The sequence below is a fragment of the Sinohyriopsis cumingii genome, chromosome 2 (assembly GCF_028554795.1).
Source record: "Sinohyriopsis cumingii isolate HCF-2022 chromosome 2, ASM2855479v2, whole genome shotgun sequence".
NCBI classification, from domain to species: domain Eukaryota; kingdom Metazoa; phylum Mollusca; class Bivalvia; order Unionida; family Unionidae; genus Sinohyriopsis; species Sinohyriopsis cumingii.
This window is the reverse complement of record NC_142962.1, coordinates 8,352,737-8,370,927: the sequence shown is the minus strand read 5'-3', so window position 1 is coordinate 8,370,927 and position 18,191 is coordinate 8,352,737. Positions and strand designations below refer to the sequence as shown.

The 18,191-nt window shown below is 39.1% G+C and overlaps 1 protein-coding gene across 1 annotated transcript in view; it reads right to left on the bottom strand.

Annotated features, from left to right (window-relative positions):
• LOC149804312 (galectin-9C-like) overlaps nt 1-17,979 on the bottom strand; it is a 69,415-nt gene extending 51,436 nt beyond the window's left edge. The window contains exons 1-6 of the mRNA XM_089932174.1: nt 17,936-17,979; nt 15,471-15,792; nt 13,837-13,922; nt 13,111-13,309; nt 11,982-12,101; nt 7,622-7,710 (exon numbers count right to left, since the gene is read on the bottom strand). Coding sequence (XP_089788300.1) covers nt 7,622-7,710; nt 11,982-12,101; nt 13,111-13,309; nt 13,837-13,922; nt 15,471-15,792; nt 17,936-17,979 — 860 coding nt within the window. The remainder of the gene's footprint in view (nt 1-7,621; nt 7,711-11,981; nt 12,102-13,110; nt 13,310-13,836; nt 13,923-15,470; nt 15,793-17,935) is intronic.
• Nucleotides 17,980-18,191: the final 212 nt, after the last annotated feature.

Here is an 18,191-nt window from a genome sequence, read left to right as displayed (position 1 = left end):
TCAGTCCTTTCACTTTGCACGTCGTGTGCACTTCTCCTTGTTTGTCCCGGTATTCGTAGCCGTAATTTTTGGGACCACCACTGACGAAACTTAGAATCTTGTCGTCGGGATGCTCGTCTGTCCAGGCTCCTAAACGGTCTCCTTCGATGTCAGGGTGCTGTTGAATCGGGTGATGGATGTAAATGCAACTGTCCGTGTCAAAGTACAGGACGCGTTCTTCTAACAGTTCTAAAGCTTCGTACAATTTTAAGCGAGCATGAGCTGTCACGTAAGCCGCAATGATGACATTTCCAAAAGGGTCGTCTTGTACAAAGTCCAGATCTTCCTCGTAATTGACCAAGATCAAATCCTCTCGAGCGACGTCCACGTGTTTCATGTATTTGGTTTTGTCGTGAATCATCTGGAAGTAGCGGGAAGGTTCTGTCAAATATTCCGTCTTGGGTAAACACGGTCGTTGTGCCATTTTACCCCACAAGCAATTTAACATCACTTTGGCAAACGATCGCCTGCCTTCGTTTTTTTCGATGTGGTCTAAAGAGATGCCTTCTTGTGCATAGTATTTCTCTTTGAATTGTATTTGGTCTTCGGGAGTGTGACACCAGGAAGGATAGCCGCTGGCTTCTTGTTTCAGTTTCAAAAAGGCATCCACGTAGTCGGCGAAAATGCCTTTCTGAGTAGGGTCACCCTTGTGGTACTGTTGTGTCTTGGGAAAGTGGCAAATTTCGTACACTTCTAACAGTTGGTATCCCATGTCCAGAGCTTTGAACAATTCCACGCTGACCCAGGTTCCCGTCAAGGCACGTTCTTCCTGGCTGTGATGGCAAGGTTGGTCCTGGTTGCACGTTTCGGCACAAGTACGGCACAAGGGAAACATCAGTTTGCCTTGACAATGGTGAGGTAAGACGGGATGGTATAGGTTCGTGGGAGGCAAAACTTTACACTTGATCAAGCCTTCGTATTGTCGAATGTTTTTCAGGTCGATGTGTTCCGTCAGCAATTGTGGGTGCCCTACAGGAAAGCGACAATATTTGCACACGTAGGGATACAGCGAACACACGTCCAAGTATTTGATTTCTTCTCCTTTCTCTTCGTCGGCTTGGTACAGCAAACAGGTGGCATTGGTCCTTCCTCCGTACAAACTATCCCTCGGGTTCAGCGGGTCCATGAACTGGTAACTTTCCACGAGGCGTTTAAACTCGGGATCGGTTTTCAAACGGTGATCGTACTCGTGTTCCCACATTTCCACTACTTGGTATCCTTGCTGTTCCAACTTTAGGCGTCGCTGACAAGTGTCCTGGTACAAGTCTTCCATGGTTCGTTGCAAAAACTGATTTTTAGTGTCACGGTCAGGGTAGCAGACGGGACATCCGTGAAATAAGCAACCGTTAAACTCGTACACGATCTTGGGGTTTTCTAAGTCCCAGCCATCGACCGAATACGTTCCGATGGTCTTTTCGCCTCCTCCGTTGCGGGCATGCTGAATCCATTTGTCTTCCTTGTCGCACAAGTAATGTAACCAACGTAGGGCTTTGACCGAGTATTGACGCTTGACATAGTGGGTCGTTTGAGGACTGATGACAGCCACGGTGTTTTCAGGCATGAATCGTTGGCGGTACACTAAGGAACACGCTTTGGCAATGGTGCAAGCTTCTTTCAAAGGATCGACCCCTCCGTGTTCCATGAACAGTTCTCGAAATTTTCCACAGCAACGCCGTAAAATGTCCACGTCGGAACGACAATACTTTAACATTTCTTCCTGAAAGTCGAAAGGGTCCGAGGCGTGAGCCTGGTACCAAGCGTAGAAAGCTTCTCGTTGTTCGGTACGCATGTTGTCGGGGTCGTAATAGTGAGCCTCAGGCAAATGGGGTAGAACGGCATGTTGATTGGCTTCCGTATTGAAAAAGTGTGGAAAGTACCCTTTAGCCATTTCTGTCATTCCAAACGTTTTAGGCATTCGACTCAAAGGCATGGCCAAGTAACTCATCGAATCTTTAAACTGTACTTGTCCCACTTGCATGAAAATGATTTTGGCTCCGTTCAAAGTGACTTTAGGACGTTCGGTGCCATGTTCCGTATAGTATCTGAGAAGAAACTGTCCATCGTATCCCGAGAAATTGTGAGCCATCACCGTGGCATGACGATGACAATCTCCGTAACGTTCGATGTCCTCTTGGCTCCACGTCTTGTCGATGGGGTCTAAGACCCATTGGGCAAAATCGGCTAACGTGTTTGGTCCCCGAAAGATTTTTTCACGTCCTCCAGGAATCTTGCTGCAGTGAGGGCAATGACTGAAGATAGGTTCTTGAATGCACTTCTCGCACGCTCGATGAGCCACGCAGAAATTAGGAATGTGAATGCCAGTCTCTTGCATGCATTCGAAATCGAAAAAGATGAAATTGCCTTTCTTCTTGTGACCGTCCTCTTTCTCTGGTGGGGGTTGGTATTTTTGCACGTAGCATTGGTGTTCCAAGTCCACGATGTGATGACAAATGTGACATTTTTTTTTTCCTGAACATACGTGTGCCTTGGTACTATTGGTACGTATGCCTTGTCTACACGTAGGGCACAATCTCAAGAGTTGACAAGCACATTTCTGCTGTGAACCTTGCGTCTTCAGATGTTGCTGGTAACAGGTAGGACTGAGAAACGTGCGCAAACAAGTGGAACAAGGCACTGGTCCTTCGCTCAGACAGGGTGGAGAGGCCAAACATCCTGGGCATTTCATTCCACAATGCTTGTGTTGCTCTCGATTCTTATAACCATAGTCACATTTCTCACAATAATAACTGTATCCCAGGAATCCAGTGATACTGGTAATGGTATCGAAATGGTCATCGTGATGATAGACATGAATGTATTTTCCGTCCTTAAAATCTTGGCCTCGAAACAACAGAGTTCCACGCATTTCTTGAGGGTGCACTTTCAAGGTGTTGCGTGGAGCTAGGGCATCTTGCAATTTTTGCATCTCAGGAATGCCACAGGGTGTGTCTTTGGACAGTCCGGCTTGTTGCAACAGGAGTTCTGCTTCATTTCGTTGTTTGGCTCGATCGCATCGTTGAATAGTTTTCCAGGTTCTTTTCCATTCTACCGTGTCGTTCTTGTTGGCATAGGTTCGTCCCACCACGATGGCACGGGCTAAACACATCTGGTCTTGAGGGTTGTTAATTCGGACGAGACTCTTTTTGGTGTTGCGAAGGTCGTCCACCAATAACATCTTTTTGCATCCAGTTCCTTGAGGAGGAGAGACGTGGGCCATTTTCAGTGTGGCTTTACCATCGGTGATGTCAAACTGGTCATTAGATTGTTGCACCTGTTGTATCTTGTCCATGACTTTGGAAGGGGTCAGTTCTGCGGGTCTGCTAAACTCGATCCAAACAGGGGATTTCAAACCGTCGTGATCTATGGATAGTGTCAAGCGATCGTCTTCTTTGGCTTGACATTGTCGCTTGAGTGCGGTGAGCAAAGAATCCCACATCTCGGTGATAAACCCTTCTGCTTTCTCCAAGGGTACGTCGGCCTTGAAATCTTTAAACTTCACCGTGTAGGTGTAAGCCGTGGTTCTAAATTTTCTAGAGGAGCGCTTTTCCGTCTCTCGAATGGAATAGTACTTTTCAGGGTTGACTAAGGGTGGTGAACTTGGTTTAGAGGGTTCGGATTCTGGTTCACTCATGTCCTCTTCAAAATCACTGGCATGAATTTGTGCCAAGATTTCAGCCCTGGTACGAGGCGATAGATCACGTTTCTGCCTCTTACTTTCTTCTTCTTCTTCTTTCTTCTCGAATGAATGGGATCGTTTCATCTTGAGTGCAAAACGTCAAATGACTCAAGTTTAAACACCACAGACTAATTTATAGTCTTGGCAAACCAGCGTATATAAAAAGGGTGTGTCTTGTCCTTTCACTATTCATTTCACTCTCAAACCGAGGAGAACGATGGAAGAGACTACCCAGATGGAACGTTTCGTCAGAGCTTTGCGAGGGGTCATTAGAAAATTCTCTTCAGACCAGCCGACGGACTACTCTCCTTCCTTTCGAGATAAGAGTCAGGATACTTGCTATATCTGTCAGAAGAAAGGGCATTGGTCTTCAGAGTGTCCAGACCGTCAAAAAAGAAAAAAAACAGGGGCTAAAAAAGACAAAAGTCAAGATACCTGTTATTATTGTAAAGAAAAAGGACATTGGTCTCCAGATTGCCCAAAAAAGAAACAAGAGGAGTCAGAAGAAAAGAAGGATTCTTCGGAAGAAGAGAGGGATTCTTCGAAAGAAGAGAGGGATTCTTCGGAGGAAGAAGAGGAAGAAAGAAGACAATTCTATTTAAAAGAAGCAAAGAAACAGGAGAAGAAAAGAAGAAGGGAAGAAAATGAGGAAAAAACGGTGAAGAAATTCAAAAAACAGAGAGACTAAACAAGGAGAAAGAAGAAGTCAATGAACTTTTAATTAAAGTGTTCTGTGGTGAATTGTGAATTGGATTGTAAAAAATGGATAAAAGAATACATGAATGATATAAGGTAAGTGTCTTTGAGTTTTGATTTTAAAATAAGAAGCTACACTCACGCACTCATACACAGACACGTACTATAAGGGTAAAATGGGTGGGGTTTATTTTTGAGTTATTGGCAAATTGAAATTGTATTTCTTTTCGAGAAATGTGGGTGGCCCTGAAAAGGGCCTTTTTATTTTGGTGTAGGGGTGAGTTTAACCAATCAACTTTAACTGCCTTAAGCCTTTGCCACGGCCAAGGCCTACTTCTGATGATTGGGTTGAAATCACTAAGGGTGGTACGATAGGCTTAGTCACAGGGTTGGCGTGTTTAGCTCGGGAAGGTCGTATTCTCTTCGGTCGTGATAAAGAGGTCTGATACATTTGTTTCAGACTTCTTAACTCCGCTAAAATGTCCAACAGTACCGTAGCCGTTTGATTTTCACCCTCTTGTTTCTTTGCTGCTACTTCTTCTTGCTGTTGTTGCTGTTGTTTTTTTCTTACCTCTTCTTGTTGCTGTTGCTGTTGCTGTAGGAGAAAAGCTTGTTCCGCTTCCTTTTGTCGTTGCATAAATTTCTCCAATTCTTCTTTCTGTCTCTGTCTAAAATTCTCCACTTGCGGTAATGAAGAAGGTAACGAAGGTTCCGGAACAAATTCTTGCGAGGTAAGAAAATCCACAAAATCCCAATGTACCTCTTCTGAAAGTAAGTCTGGGTTCCCTTGGGCAGTCTCCCCTGCTGGTGCACCCCAATGGATCGTTTTCTGAGTTTCCGTCATGTTGAATCACTGTCGCATAGATTGACTGCACACAAGCGCTAGCGAATCTATATAGACCAACTGACGTCACAGACTACCCTCTTCGGATTGGATGCGGGCTGACTGAATTTTGTAACGCGTGTTTGGATTGGTGAATGAACTCAATCCGTTTCAATCCTGCCTCTACCTATAAATAAGCGCAGTTCAGTGCATTGATTCACTTGTTCTCGTCGCTTCAAGATGTGGACCGATGTGCAATCTTCTACGCTTGTGTCTTCCATGATGTTCCGGACGGACATACCCATTTATGTCCGATCCAAGTGGACCGTTGTCCACAGGACAAACACCAGCCTGTGGATACGTAGGATCTACGTAGAAAGACAAAGATGCCTGAAAAGAGTGCTGATTTACGGACCAACAGTGAGACGTAGCCTAAGGACAAGAAGAAGACCAATGCGGTACCATTTATGTTAATGAATACATTAACATAAACCCAAAGGCCCTTTTCAGGGCCAGCCATATTTCTCGAAAAGAGATAGCCTTTCCATTGCCTACCCCTTTTTTTTAAATTTAAATTTAAATTTAAATTTAAGTTTAAAAAAACCTTTTAAAAAAAAAAAAAAAAATCCCAAAAGCCCAAACTCTATTCCCCATGTTAATTTCCCTTGTCCCTAGACAGACCCAAACTCTATGTTAAATTCCCATTGTCCCTAAAGTGGCCCAGCGTTTTTCTCCATGTTAATTTCCCTTGTCGCTAATCTGACCCACGATTTTTCGCCATGTTAAATTTCCCTTGTCGCTAATCTGACCCAGGGGTCTCTGTAATGCTAATTCCCATTGTCGCTAATCTCACCCCATTTACTACTCACGATGGGCTATGAAGATGGGGTAATTATCATTGTAATCTAGACGATGGGTGATGAAGATGATGTGGTAATTATCATTGTAATCTAGACGATGGGTGAAATAGATGATGTGGTAATTATCATTGTAATCTAGACGATGAGTGAAGTAGATGATGTGGTAATTATCATTGTAATCTAGACGATGAGTGAAGTAGATGATGTGGTAATTATCATTGTAATTTAGACGATGAGTGAAGTAGACGATGTGGTAATTATCATTGTAATCTAGACGATGGGTGATGAAGATGATATGGTTATTATCATTGTAATCTAGACGATGGGTGATGAAGATGATATGGTTATTATCATTGTAATCTAGACGATGGGCTATGAAGATGTGGTAATTGTCATTGTAATCTAGACGATCGGTGAAGTAGATGATGTGGTAATTATCATTGTAATCTAGACGATGGGCTATGAAGATGTGGTAATTGTCATTGTAATCTAGACGATGGGTGAAGTAGATGATGTGGTAATTATCACTGTAATCTGGACGATGGGTGAAATAGATGATGTAGTAATTATCATTGTAATCTATACAATGGGATATGAAGATGATATTTAAGCCTCTGCTGAAGAAACCAACACTAAACGATTTAAAGAACTACCGCCCAGTTTCTAATCTCCCATTCATATAAAAAATCTTAGAAAATGGTAGTGTGGATGACTGGCTATGAAGATGATATGATCATAATGGTAGTATGGATGACTGGCTATGAAGATGATATGATCATAATGGTAGTACGGATGACTGGCTATGAAGATGACATGATCATAATGGTAGTGTGGATGACTGGCTATGAAGATGACATGATCATAATGGTAGTGTGGATGACTGGCTATGAAGATGACATGATCATAATGGTAGTGTGGATGACTGGCTATGAAGATGACATGATCATAATGGTAGTGTGGATGACTGGCTATGAAGATGATATGATCATAATGGTAGTGTGGATGACTGGCTATGAAGATGACATGATCATAATGGTAGTGTGGATGACTGGCTATGAAGATGACATGATCATAATGGTAGTGTGGATGACTGGCTATGAAGATGACATGATCATAATGGTAGTGTGGATGACTGGCTATGAAGATGACATGATCATAATGGTAGTGTGGATGACTGGCTATGAAGATGACATGATCATAATGGTAGTGTGGATGACTGGCTATGAAGATGACATGATCATAATGGTAGTGTGGATGACTGGCTATGAAGATGACATGATCATAATGGTAGTATGGATGACTGGCTATGAAGATGACATGATCATAATGGTAGTATGGATGACTGGCTATGAAGATGACATGATCATAATGGTAGTGTGGATGACTGGCTATGAAGATGACATGATCATAATGGTAGTATGGATGACTGGCTATGAAGATGACATGATCATAATAGTAGTCTGGATGACTGGCTTTGAAGATGATGTAGTAACAAGAAAGGAGAGAGGGGCAAGTGAGGATCCATACCCGTTAGCGTCTTTTTTGAAGTAACCGCGGAATAGGACGATGTCTCCTTTCATCAGACCAGATGGGATTTTCTTCACAAAGTCATCTTCCTGAATAATAATAATAATAATAATAATAATAATAATAATAATAATAACAACAACAACAATAATAATAAAAATAATAATAATAGTAACACCACACATTATAAAGTGCTTTGATGTACAGGTTTAATACACAGGTAACAGCCTGTACTTCTACTCTGATCGACCACATCTATACTACCCATCCAACCAATCTGTACGAGATAAACGTACCATGTTTCCCTATTAGTGATCACTATCGTATATGTGCAACTCGTAAGCAACAGAGCGCAAAGAAAAACAACTTACACTCCTACATGCAATACAGATGTTTCAAAAACTTTGCTGAAAATGAATTTCTCACCGAACTATCACAAAACATTAACACAATATATTTTCTAACATAGACCAAGATTATGACTTCTCTATCTGGAATCACTGTTTTCTTACTATCCTAAATAAACACGCCCCCATACGCATCAAAAGAATTAAACGATCAAAACAACCAGAATGGTATACTAATGAAATCGCAGAGGCACAACGCAAACGAAACTACTACCATAAATATAAAGACTTTACAAACTATCGTTTGTTGCGGAACAAAGTCAAATCAATCATTGTAAAACACAAACGCTCCTTTTCAAAGAAGCCATCACATCAAACTCCGATAACAGATCCATCTGGAATCACTTACGAAATCTAACTTCAACGAAACCTACGCCTCTAGCTCCATGTGAAATTTTAGTTGATGGCACTAAATATACTGATGAGCTCGATATTGCAAACCAGCTGAACCATTTTTTTTTTACTAATATCTCCCAAACGCTTGACAGGTCTAATAATACAGAGCCTAATTTAGACAAACTTACTAAATTCGTGAATGAAAGGGTACCCGATCATGTTAGTTTCAACATTCCCTTAATAACAATAAATGACACTCTTGATATTCTAAATAAACTTGACACAAGCAAATCAGCTGGTCTAGATGGAATTCACCCCAAAACTCTGAAAATGTCGGCTTTGTCAATCTCAGAGTCGTTGAAAGAAATAATTAACTGTAGTATCACTTCCTGTAAATTCCCGGAGTCATTGAAGTTAGCAAAAGTATTCGCAATTTATAAGGGAAATGAAAAGAATGGCCCATCCAACTATCGACCCATATCTGTTCTATCCGTACTTTCAAAAATTATTGAAAATCATGTCAGCAAGCATATTTTCAGATATCTTGACAAGTACCAACTCCTACATAGATCACAATCAGGTTTTCGAAAGAATCATTAATGTCAAACTGCAATGACAAAACTTATAGACCAATGGCTATTAGCAGTAGAATAAGGCGAACTTACTAGCGCAATCTTCATTGATTTTAAAAAAGCATTCGATCTGTCTGACCATTCGGTGCTCATTAAAAAACTTTCAGCCTACAAGTTTTCTCCAAACTCAGTTGCCTGGTTCACGTCGTATCTCACAGACACCAGGTTGTTTGCACGGGTAAATATATATCCGAACCAAGTCATATCTTAAGTGGTGTTCTTCAAGGATCTATATTAGGGCCTCTTCTTTTTCTACTATTTATCAATGACTTAGCCTTGTATCCAGCGCACGCTAACACAGATCTTTTTGCTGACGATTCAACATTGCATTTATCTGGTAAATCTCTAGACTCCATTAAAAATAAACTTCAAATCGACCTCAACAATATATCAGTTTGGTGTCATCAAAGCAAAATGCATATTAACATCTCTAAAACGAAATGTATTACAATTGGAACAAGGCAGCGTCTATCTACTAACATGGATTTACTTCTAACTCAAAATGGCTTAAACGTATCTATTATCAAAAATCAAAAACTTCTTGGTATCTACATTGATCAACACCTCAGCTGGAATGCGCATATCGATCACCTATGTGCAATGGTAATCAAAAGAATAACTCTGTTAAAATTGCTTTCGAAATTTCTACCTCCAAAATCACTTGATAGATTACGGCTGTACCATATGGGAAACACATCAAATTATAATCTGTCCAGAACTGACAGACTCCAGAAAAGGGCAGCCCGAATAATACTGAAACTTCCTGTTATGGCTCCTTCAAATGTTTTGTTATCACGTCTGCAATGGCTACCTATACAAAAGCGTATTCTTTATTTTAAAGGAATCATGACATACAAGTCTTTAAACGGCCTTTCTCCAGATTATATCTCTAATATAATTGAACTAAGATCATCGAATACTGAGCGTAATCTCCGATCGAAGACTAACAACGATCTCCAGATTCCTTGGTCGAAAACCAATCATTACAAAAGCTCATTTACTGTATCAGCATCTACTGTATGGAATTCCTTACCAATGAGGATACGTAATTCAACTTCCCTTGCTTCTTTTAAGATATCATTAAAGAAATTCTTTCTAGACCAGCTGGAATGACATTTTAAAAGCTCTGAACAGAAAACTTTAAAATCATATCCATAATTGATATATCCAGGACTTATGCTGAAATGTATGTACCTGTGTAAGGCAGGCTTCTAGCATTTCATCTTTTCACAATCAATGTCTTAAATGGATGAAATCTTTAGAAAATTGAACAGTTCTAGTACAAAAAATACCGCCTGCTTTTCTGTAATTTTGCATCATTTTCATAGCTGAATTTTTCAATGCAGGATGATATTTTATGTTTTATATATGTTTATGTTTTCACTGATGCCTGTGCATGTGTTCCAGGCTTGATAATTTGAATTTTAAAATTACTTAATTATTTAGTGTCAAGCCAGACTCTTCACAGCATGTTGTATATACTGTATATATTGTACATAACAGATAGAAGGCCTCAAGGTAGATTAGTTCTGTAACTAATTGAGTTACCTTCTCTAAATAAAGTCTTTATTATTATTATTATTATTATTATTATTACTATTATTAAAACGGTTCACTGCCCATCGTGAGACATATACTGTAAACGGTACAATTCCGTAGAAACTAATGTTCTGAAAAATAAAATCAGAAAAAAAAATATAAAAAATAACTCCCAGCCTTTTGACACCTAAATGTAATCATGTCCATATAAAAATCGAAGATCTTATAATTACGGATGATGAGCGTATTAGATGTATGTAAACAAAAATAAAAAAAAATGCGTACTATAACATTCAAAGGCAGTCAAACGCGAGTAATGCATACCATCAATTAAGGAAAATGTTAATTAAGTACAAAAAAGCAATGCGAAAATTGCCGCAGTTAGTAATAATGCATGCAAAGTAAGTAATAATACCCAAAGTAAAATTATTTATCTGTGACAAAAAAAAATCTGCCAAAATTTATTCAACTCTGTTCGAGCTTCCGTTATATTACCCGCGTCTCCTTTGAACGAGCTGTAACTGCGACAATATACGTGTTTTTCAAATCATTTTCCAAGAATGAATGTCTATCACTGTGTGTGTGTGTGTGTGTGTGTGTGTGTGTGTGTGTGTGTGTGTGTGTGTTGTTATATTGCTCTCTGTACTATATTATTCACTTGTTTGCTACAAAACTTAATTTTTTTGGCCAAGGGACAGCATATACTTACGTGGTGGTGGTGGTGGGGTTTGGGGGGTAACACTATTTCTCATCGCAAGATAGGCTACATATGGCGGCCAGCATAACTGGTGGAGGAAGAACCGGGTAAATCCCCGGTAAGAACCATCGACCCCCCAGGAAGGTACTGGCAGTCTTCTCGTATACCCACATTGGCCGAGTCTGAGACTTGAACCTATTCAATCCAGGTAGATGGTAGTGATCGTTAAAGGCCAGCGTGTAAGACCATTCGGTCACCCAGGGCCCCATATAATTACGTAAATAAATAAATAAATAAACTAGCTTATAAGTCGAGTCCAACTTCAAAACAACATGGACCATGACCTGCCGTTGCATAATGCTCCGGATGAGTAGGTTCTATGTTGTCTGATCTACCAATTAATCCGACAATATGCATAAGCCCAGATCTGCCGGGGTATTGTGCGATGATAGATCTGAGTCTGTGCACTCTGCAGTTGGGCATGACTTAAAAAAAGAGTACATACGGTAGATGTAGTCTGGTGGTTAATGCTCACATATTTTAAAGGACTAAAATTCATTTGATACAAGCTGGTGTGTTCTAGAGAGTGTAACTCTCCTTCCAGTATACGGGACATGCCTTTATCAAATTTATTTTTTGACATTTCAAATCTGAATTTTTTAATTAATTTTTGTTGCAGTCCAATAAACATAATTTTAATAAATGATCGGTAAATGACGACAGACAATCAAGATAATGATGTGAATTACCATTGGCTCATAATACTGGACGTCAGCAATGGATACGTCTCCCTTCAATACCAGATATTTGGCATCTCCAATCCTGGCACGGTGGTTGAACGTGGTAAAGTACTTGTCATTGAGGTAAACCTGTCATAAATAAATTAATGAATTAATAAAAGCCGTGTCTCTATAATTCAACAAAAGAACATATTTCAAACGTCCGACAGTCTGACTGCAGGATTGTGTGTGTGTGTGATTTGGATTTTTAACATATCTTTAACAATTTTCTAGTCATATCGCTACGATGTCTGCAGTGTGGCAGTTTATAGTGATATCTAGCACTGGGACATCATGCCGCAGACATGTAGCATCATGTCCCACCAAGTCACATTATCCTGACACCAGGCCGACCAGTCCTAACACTAACCTCATAATGGTAATCGCCAAGCAAGGCAACTGTTAGTACCATTTTTAAACGTATTTCATATGACTCGGCCGGGGTTTGAACCGTTCGAACCCGCGACCTCCTGTATCATAGGCGGATGCTCTAACCACTAGACTCTGGAGCGGTTCTGACAGGGGGACAGACGATTTCAAACCAATATGATCACCAGTAGACTCTACCAATTTGTAGCGTGGAAATGAATAGAAACTGTTCGAAAAACAAAAGCCAGAAGGAAGAGTATGCATGCATGCATGCATAAATAAATAAATAAATAAATAAATAAATAAATAAACGTGATCTGTATTACAGTTGGCAGTTTCCAACATTCAGACCTGTATAGCATCAAAAAGCAGTGCTTGCATTCTGTTTCTTTGGTCCATACATTGATCAGCGTCTCATTGAAAATAGTTAACGCAGAATCTATACGAATAATTCTCTTCTTTTATTTCTTTCTTTCTTTCATTTTTTTTGTCTCTCATATTATAATAAAATATGTAATCCTAAATAGATCAAATAAATTGCGCTTATTAAGATTCTCTGTAAACACTGACTAATTATAATACATCGCGCTTGTTAATATTCTCCGTAGACACTAATTACAATACATCGCGCTTGTTAATATTCTCCGTAGACACTAATTACAATAAATCGCGCTTGTTTATATTACCTGTAGACACTGACTAATTACAGCATGAAATACTGCAAACATACCATGTAACCGTTGGTCGTAGCTATGAATGTGGCGTCAAAGTACTGGCCGGGATTGAAAGGAAATTCCTCAATTTCTCTCTCCTCCTCTCCCCATCCTCCGTAGTGGGCGTTCCTCACTACCGTCTCCTGGTTTGGCTGCGGATTAAAATGGAATGCACACTCATTGCATTCAGTGTCACCGGCAAAATTCACAGTGAAGCTGTGAGAAAAGATTATTCCAAGTTAGTAGTAAGCATAAGCAAGCAAGCACGTCAATCAGTCGTTAGGTAGGCATGCAAGTAAGTAGTGAAGGAAGGAAGGAAGGAAGGAAGGAAGGAAGGAAGGAAGGAAGGAAGGAAACAAAAATAACCCAGTATGAAAACTTAAGCTGATTAAATAAATGACTGACCATCTACATAAGGAGTAACGTGACTAAATACACAAGTCAGTCTGTCAATAACTGAGTAAAATTTTAACACGAGATAAAACCTGAATATATATATCACAAGATAATGTAATGCCATCAAACATAAATGATTTTCGTACGTACATCTTTCAAAAGACTTACCACTATCATAAGTAAAAGTATTAATGAATAGGCAAGTATATAAAAGGCAACGACAAGCAGATAAAAGACATTGACAAGCAGATGAATAAAAACTGCAAGCAGATAAAAGGCAATGATAAGTAGATAAAGGGTAATTTGAGGAAAATGAATACAGAAAGAGTAGAAAGAAGAATAAGCACCCGTCACTGTCCGTGCATGCGCCCCTCACTCTCACGGCTTTCCCTTCCCCCATTCCATCCTTAAGTTCGACGATATATGGTAAAGCCTGTAATTGATTGATTGATCATTTAAATACCAAACTAAGCAAGAACGTAGGCAGGTAGGTAAACAAGACTAACGATCAACATACATTTTACCTAGTTATTGCGTTTTTCCATCAAAGCGAAAAACAAAAATAACAGCTGTAGGAACATTTCTCCTGAATAAAGTTGTATTTCTTAAAACCTAATTTTTGGGTGACATCTTTCAAAGGTGGGTCCCAATTTGTTATTTAGCGGAACCATCATTCTCAGTTCCATGATTTTGTTTATTAATGACGTTCTTTTTTGCGTCTGTATCGCTAGCTGCTTATTTGTTATTTCCTCAATTTTATTTTAATCGTTTGATTTTAGTAGGTAAATAATCCGATTATTAGTGAGTATTCAATGGACTTCAACCATTTTATTTCCATTTGGCAAAAATGTATAGCAAAGCAAGTTCGATAATCAGTTAAATGAGCTTCCATTTTAATTAATTTCTTTGTATGTACTCTTTATTTCTAAAATAAAAACTTCGTTGATTAAATTAGTACTCAAATAAAAATTGTCCCTCTTTCATAAATATCATTATTGTTGGTGTATGCTATCTAACCAAACTTGTTGGATAGCATTATATAAAACAACTGCTGTGAAAAAGATTCCATATTTAATTCTAGGAAGTGATTGAATATAGTAGCGTGCGCAAGTGTCCTTGTGTGTGTTTGTGTGTGTGTGTGTGTGTGAGAGAGAGAGAGAGAGAGAGAGAGAGAGAGAGAGAGAGAGAGAGAATATAGAAGCGGCTTGAAAACTGTATTACTATCATAAAACAATGGATATGCGCCAATGCTTACATGTAAGTCACTTTGTATTTAACGAACCTAATGCTGAATTTACAAAATACTACTAGTTGCTTGCATTACTGTATAGAACTCTGAGATCAAACTAGACACCTATCCTTTAAACAGGTCTGCCTTATGATAGCTATCTAATGAAATTTATTTTGTTATAAAACACTGTCACATTTGTTACTGATAAGGGACCATTTTGAATTATGTTGCTCGGGTGGTGGTTTAAAAATAGGTATTTACATAAAACTAATAGCTCTAAGGAAAAGCTGTCTACAATACAATGGCCTTAGCAAATAAAATATAAGTTTACTACCTGTGTATGTAAGCAATAACATAGATAAAAATTTGCTACCAGTGTATATAGACCAACAAACACAGCTTTTTGTTTGCATTTCCTCTTCGTATCGTCAACAAAAAGACAATAGTAACGAGAAGCCGAGAAAACGAATTATACAAAAAGGGTCAAAATAAATGTGTGTGTGTGTGTGTGTGTGCGCGCGCGCGCGTGTGTGTGTGTGTGTGTAAAATTTAAGTTTACAAACTGCATGCTATACATAAACATATTCTAAAATTAACATTTTTTAACTTCTCACCTTCTCGCCGAATTTCAATGACAGATGTGCATGTACTTCAGTTAAAATGTGTGTTTTAATCTGTTATGGTGGGTGAGGATGTGTGCGTACGTGCGTGCGTGTGTATGCGTGTGTGAAACAGTGTCAAGTTACTTACATATTTATCTTGGCAAGTTAAATAGTAATACTCTGTTCCTCCGGATAAGTAAATGAAGTGCACTTTGTCGTATCCCATACGGTGTACAAAATCTATGTAGAACCGGCCATTGACATACACTCGATATTCGTTCACCGTCACTTCTATCCGGATAAGAAAGCTTACACCAGGCAGGAACGGAAAATCGGGCGTTTCTCTTTCTTCCTCTTCCCACTCCCCGCGATAAGTATTCCGGACGACAGTGCTGATTTCCGGTCTGGAATTGAAAAGGAACGCTACGTCACAGCCTTCCTGTGGCTCTTCCTGAAGTCTAATCTGGAACCTAGAAGAAAAGGGTTTTAATAATAAAATGTTCTTTACAGATTTTTTCAGTATTTTACTTGTTCATCTCCTTTGTTCTTTGCCTTGGGATTTTATTTTCATCTCTCAGTTAGTGACACAAAGTGTACAATTATGGTGTGAAGATAAGCTGCTGTCACTGAAAATGATATTATTGCATTCCTTGGCAATGAACATTAACATTTGGGTCCAACCCCTTTCCACATCTGGAGGAACGTTTGTGTTCATGCTGTTTTTGTCCTAGTCTAATTAAAATCAGATCTCCACTGTTCTACGTGAAGCAGCAGAGATTTGATTTTAATCAGATTGTTCCCCCTTCCCGCACCGGTCGGGTGGACTAAGTGGTTAGAGCGTCCGCCTCGGATGCGGGAGGTCGCGGGTTCGAGCCTTAACAAAGGCTTGTAACAATGGTACTAGCAGCTCCCTCGCTAGGCGCTCAGCATTAAGAGTTTAGGGTTAGGAATGGTCGGCCTGGTGTCAGGATAATGTGACTGGGTGGGACATTATGCTACATGTCTGCGGCATGATGCCCCAGTGCTAGACATCTCTATAAACTGCCACACTGCAGACATCGTAGCGATATGACTGGAAAATTGTTAAAGCTATTTTAAAAATCCAAATCTCTCTCTCTCACACACACACACACACACACACGCGCGCGCGATACTTCAAAATAAAATACCTAAATGTATTTCAACTGAGAACTCGTATTACTTCCAGATTGGTAAGTCTTTCATGCGTCCTGGCTGACCTTTGTCCCAAGATCATTAAGAATAAATTTGTCTAATGCAAGCAGGAAATCTTACCATCAAACGTTTGTATGTAGACCTGTCGTGCGAGAGAAAAAAGTTAGCCAACCTTTTAATTTTCACCACTATGCTTGTGAAAAACTTAAAAATACCACAGGGATAGTTTGGTCGCTTGAGCGTCCATTTTAAGCTTAGTATCGGTACTCTCCTGACTAATCTGAAATACTTAGGCACAACCATTACTATAGGTATTTGCTCTTTGCTTTCAGTTGTTTGGTCATCAAATACGAACATTTTATCTGTCTTCAGAGGATATTACAAAGTAAATAAAATTCAAGAAAGATTCCTCATAGTATATCCCTCTTCCTGTCACTTACCATTCCTCTGATAATAAACTGTTTGCCCTCTTTTACACCGCCTAGAATGTAGTACGACACGGGTGGATGCTGAAACATAATATACGTAATATCTAAAAATAATTGTCAGAAGTATCAGTTATATATTTCGGAAATTTGGCGAAACACGTATACATAAAGATTAAATATAATTAGTTTCGGGGTGGGGTGAAAGTGTGTTTGTGTGGTGGGGGTGCTATTTCGACAGGGTGGGTGAGAGAGAGAGAGAGAGAGAGAGAGAGAGAGAGAGATTCCACTATATTAATTTGGATTTAGATGATTCAGTATTACTTTTTTCTTTCTCTTTCCTTTACCACCATTTTTTAGCACTTGATAGGCTATACTTGGCCACCAGTATAACTGAATAACCCGGGAAAACCCCAGTACGTACTCCGACCCACGGGAAGTTGCTGGCAAGTTTTCTCGTATACCTATATTGACCGAGCCTGAGACTCGAACTCAAGCGGAAAGAGGTTAGAGGTAGTGTTCGGTAAACACGAACGCTTTTGTTCAGTAGGACACCAGGGGCACCAATATATATATATATATATATATATATATATATATATATATATATATATATATATATATATATATATATATATATATATATATATATATATAATCATGTGTTTTTCATTTTATTTTTATGCTTGGCTTGCATTTATTATTTTCTTGCCTTGCAACATATTTGGTACTATGATAATTCTTCGGAATTAAGCCCTTACACAAGTAATGCTAATTATCCTTCATAGTATTGTCAGAACTGAAAATATGCCACAGTGTTATGATTTTTGACTGTGTTGAACCAAGAATGGAATAGGAGACACACCAAATATGGAATTTGAAACATGTGACTAAAATAATAGGATTCAAGACTTTTTCTCATCCGTAATGTATATTCCGTTATGCGTGGTGCATATTGCATTATCCAGTATATGTAATGTATTTTCCCTTATAAGTGGTACATATTTCATTTTACTTGATGCACATTCCATTATAAGCTGTGCTTATCACATTATGCATGGTGAATATTCCATTATATGTGGTGCATTGTACATTATAGGTTGTGCTTATCTCATTATGCGTGGTGAATATTCCATTATAGGTGTTGCATTTTACATTATACGTGATGTATATTCCAGTCCAATCAACTTTTTTTTTTATGCGGTGCTTTTTACATTAAACTATTTCAGCAATATAAGAGTAGTAATAGGGAGCGATATAGCGACAATGGA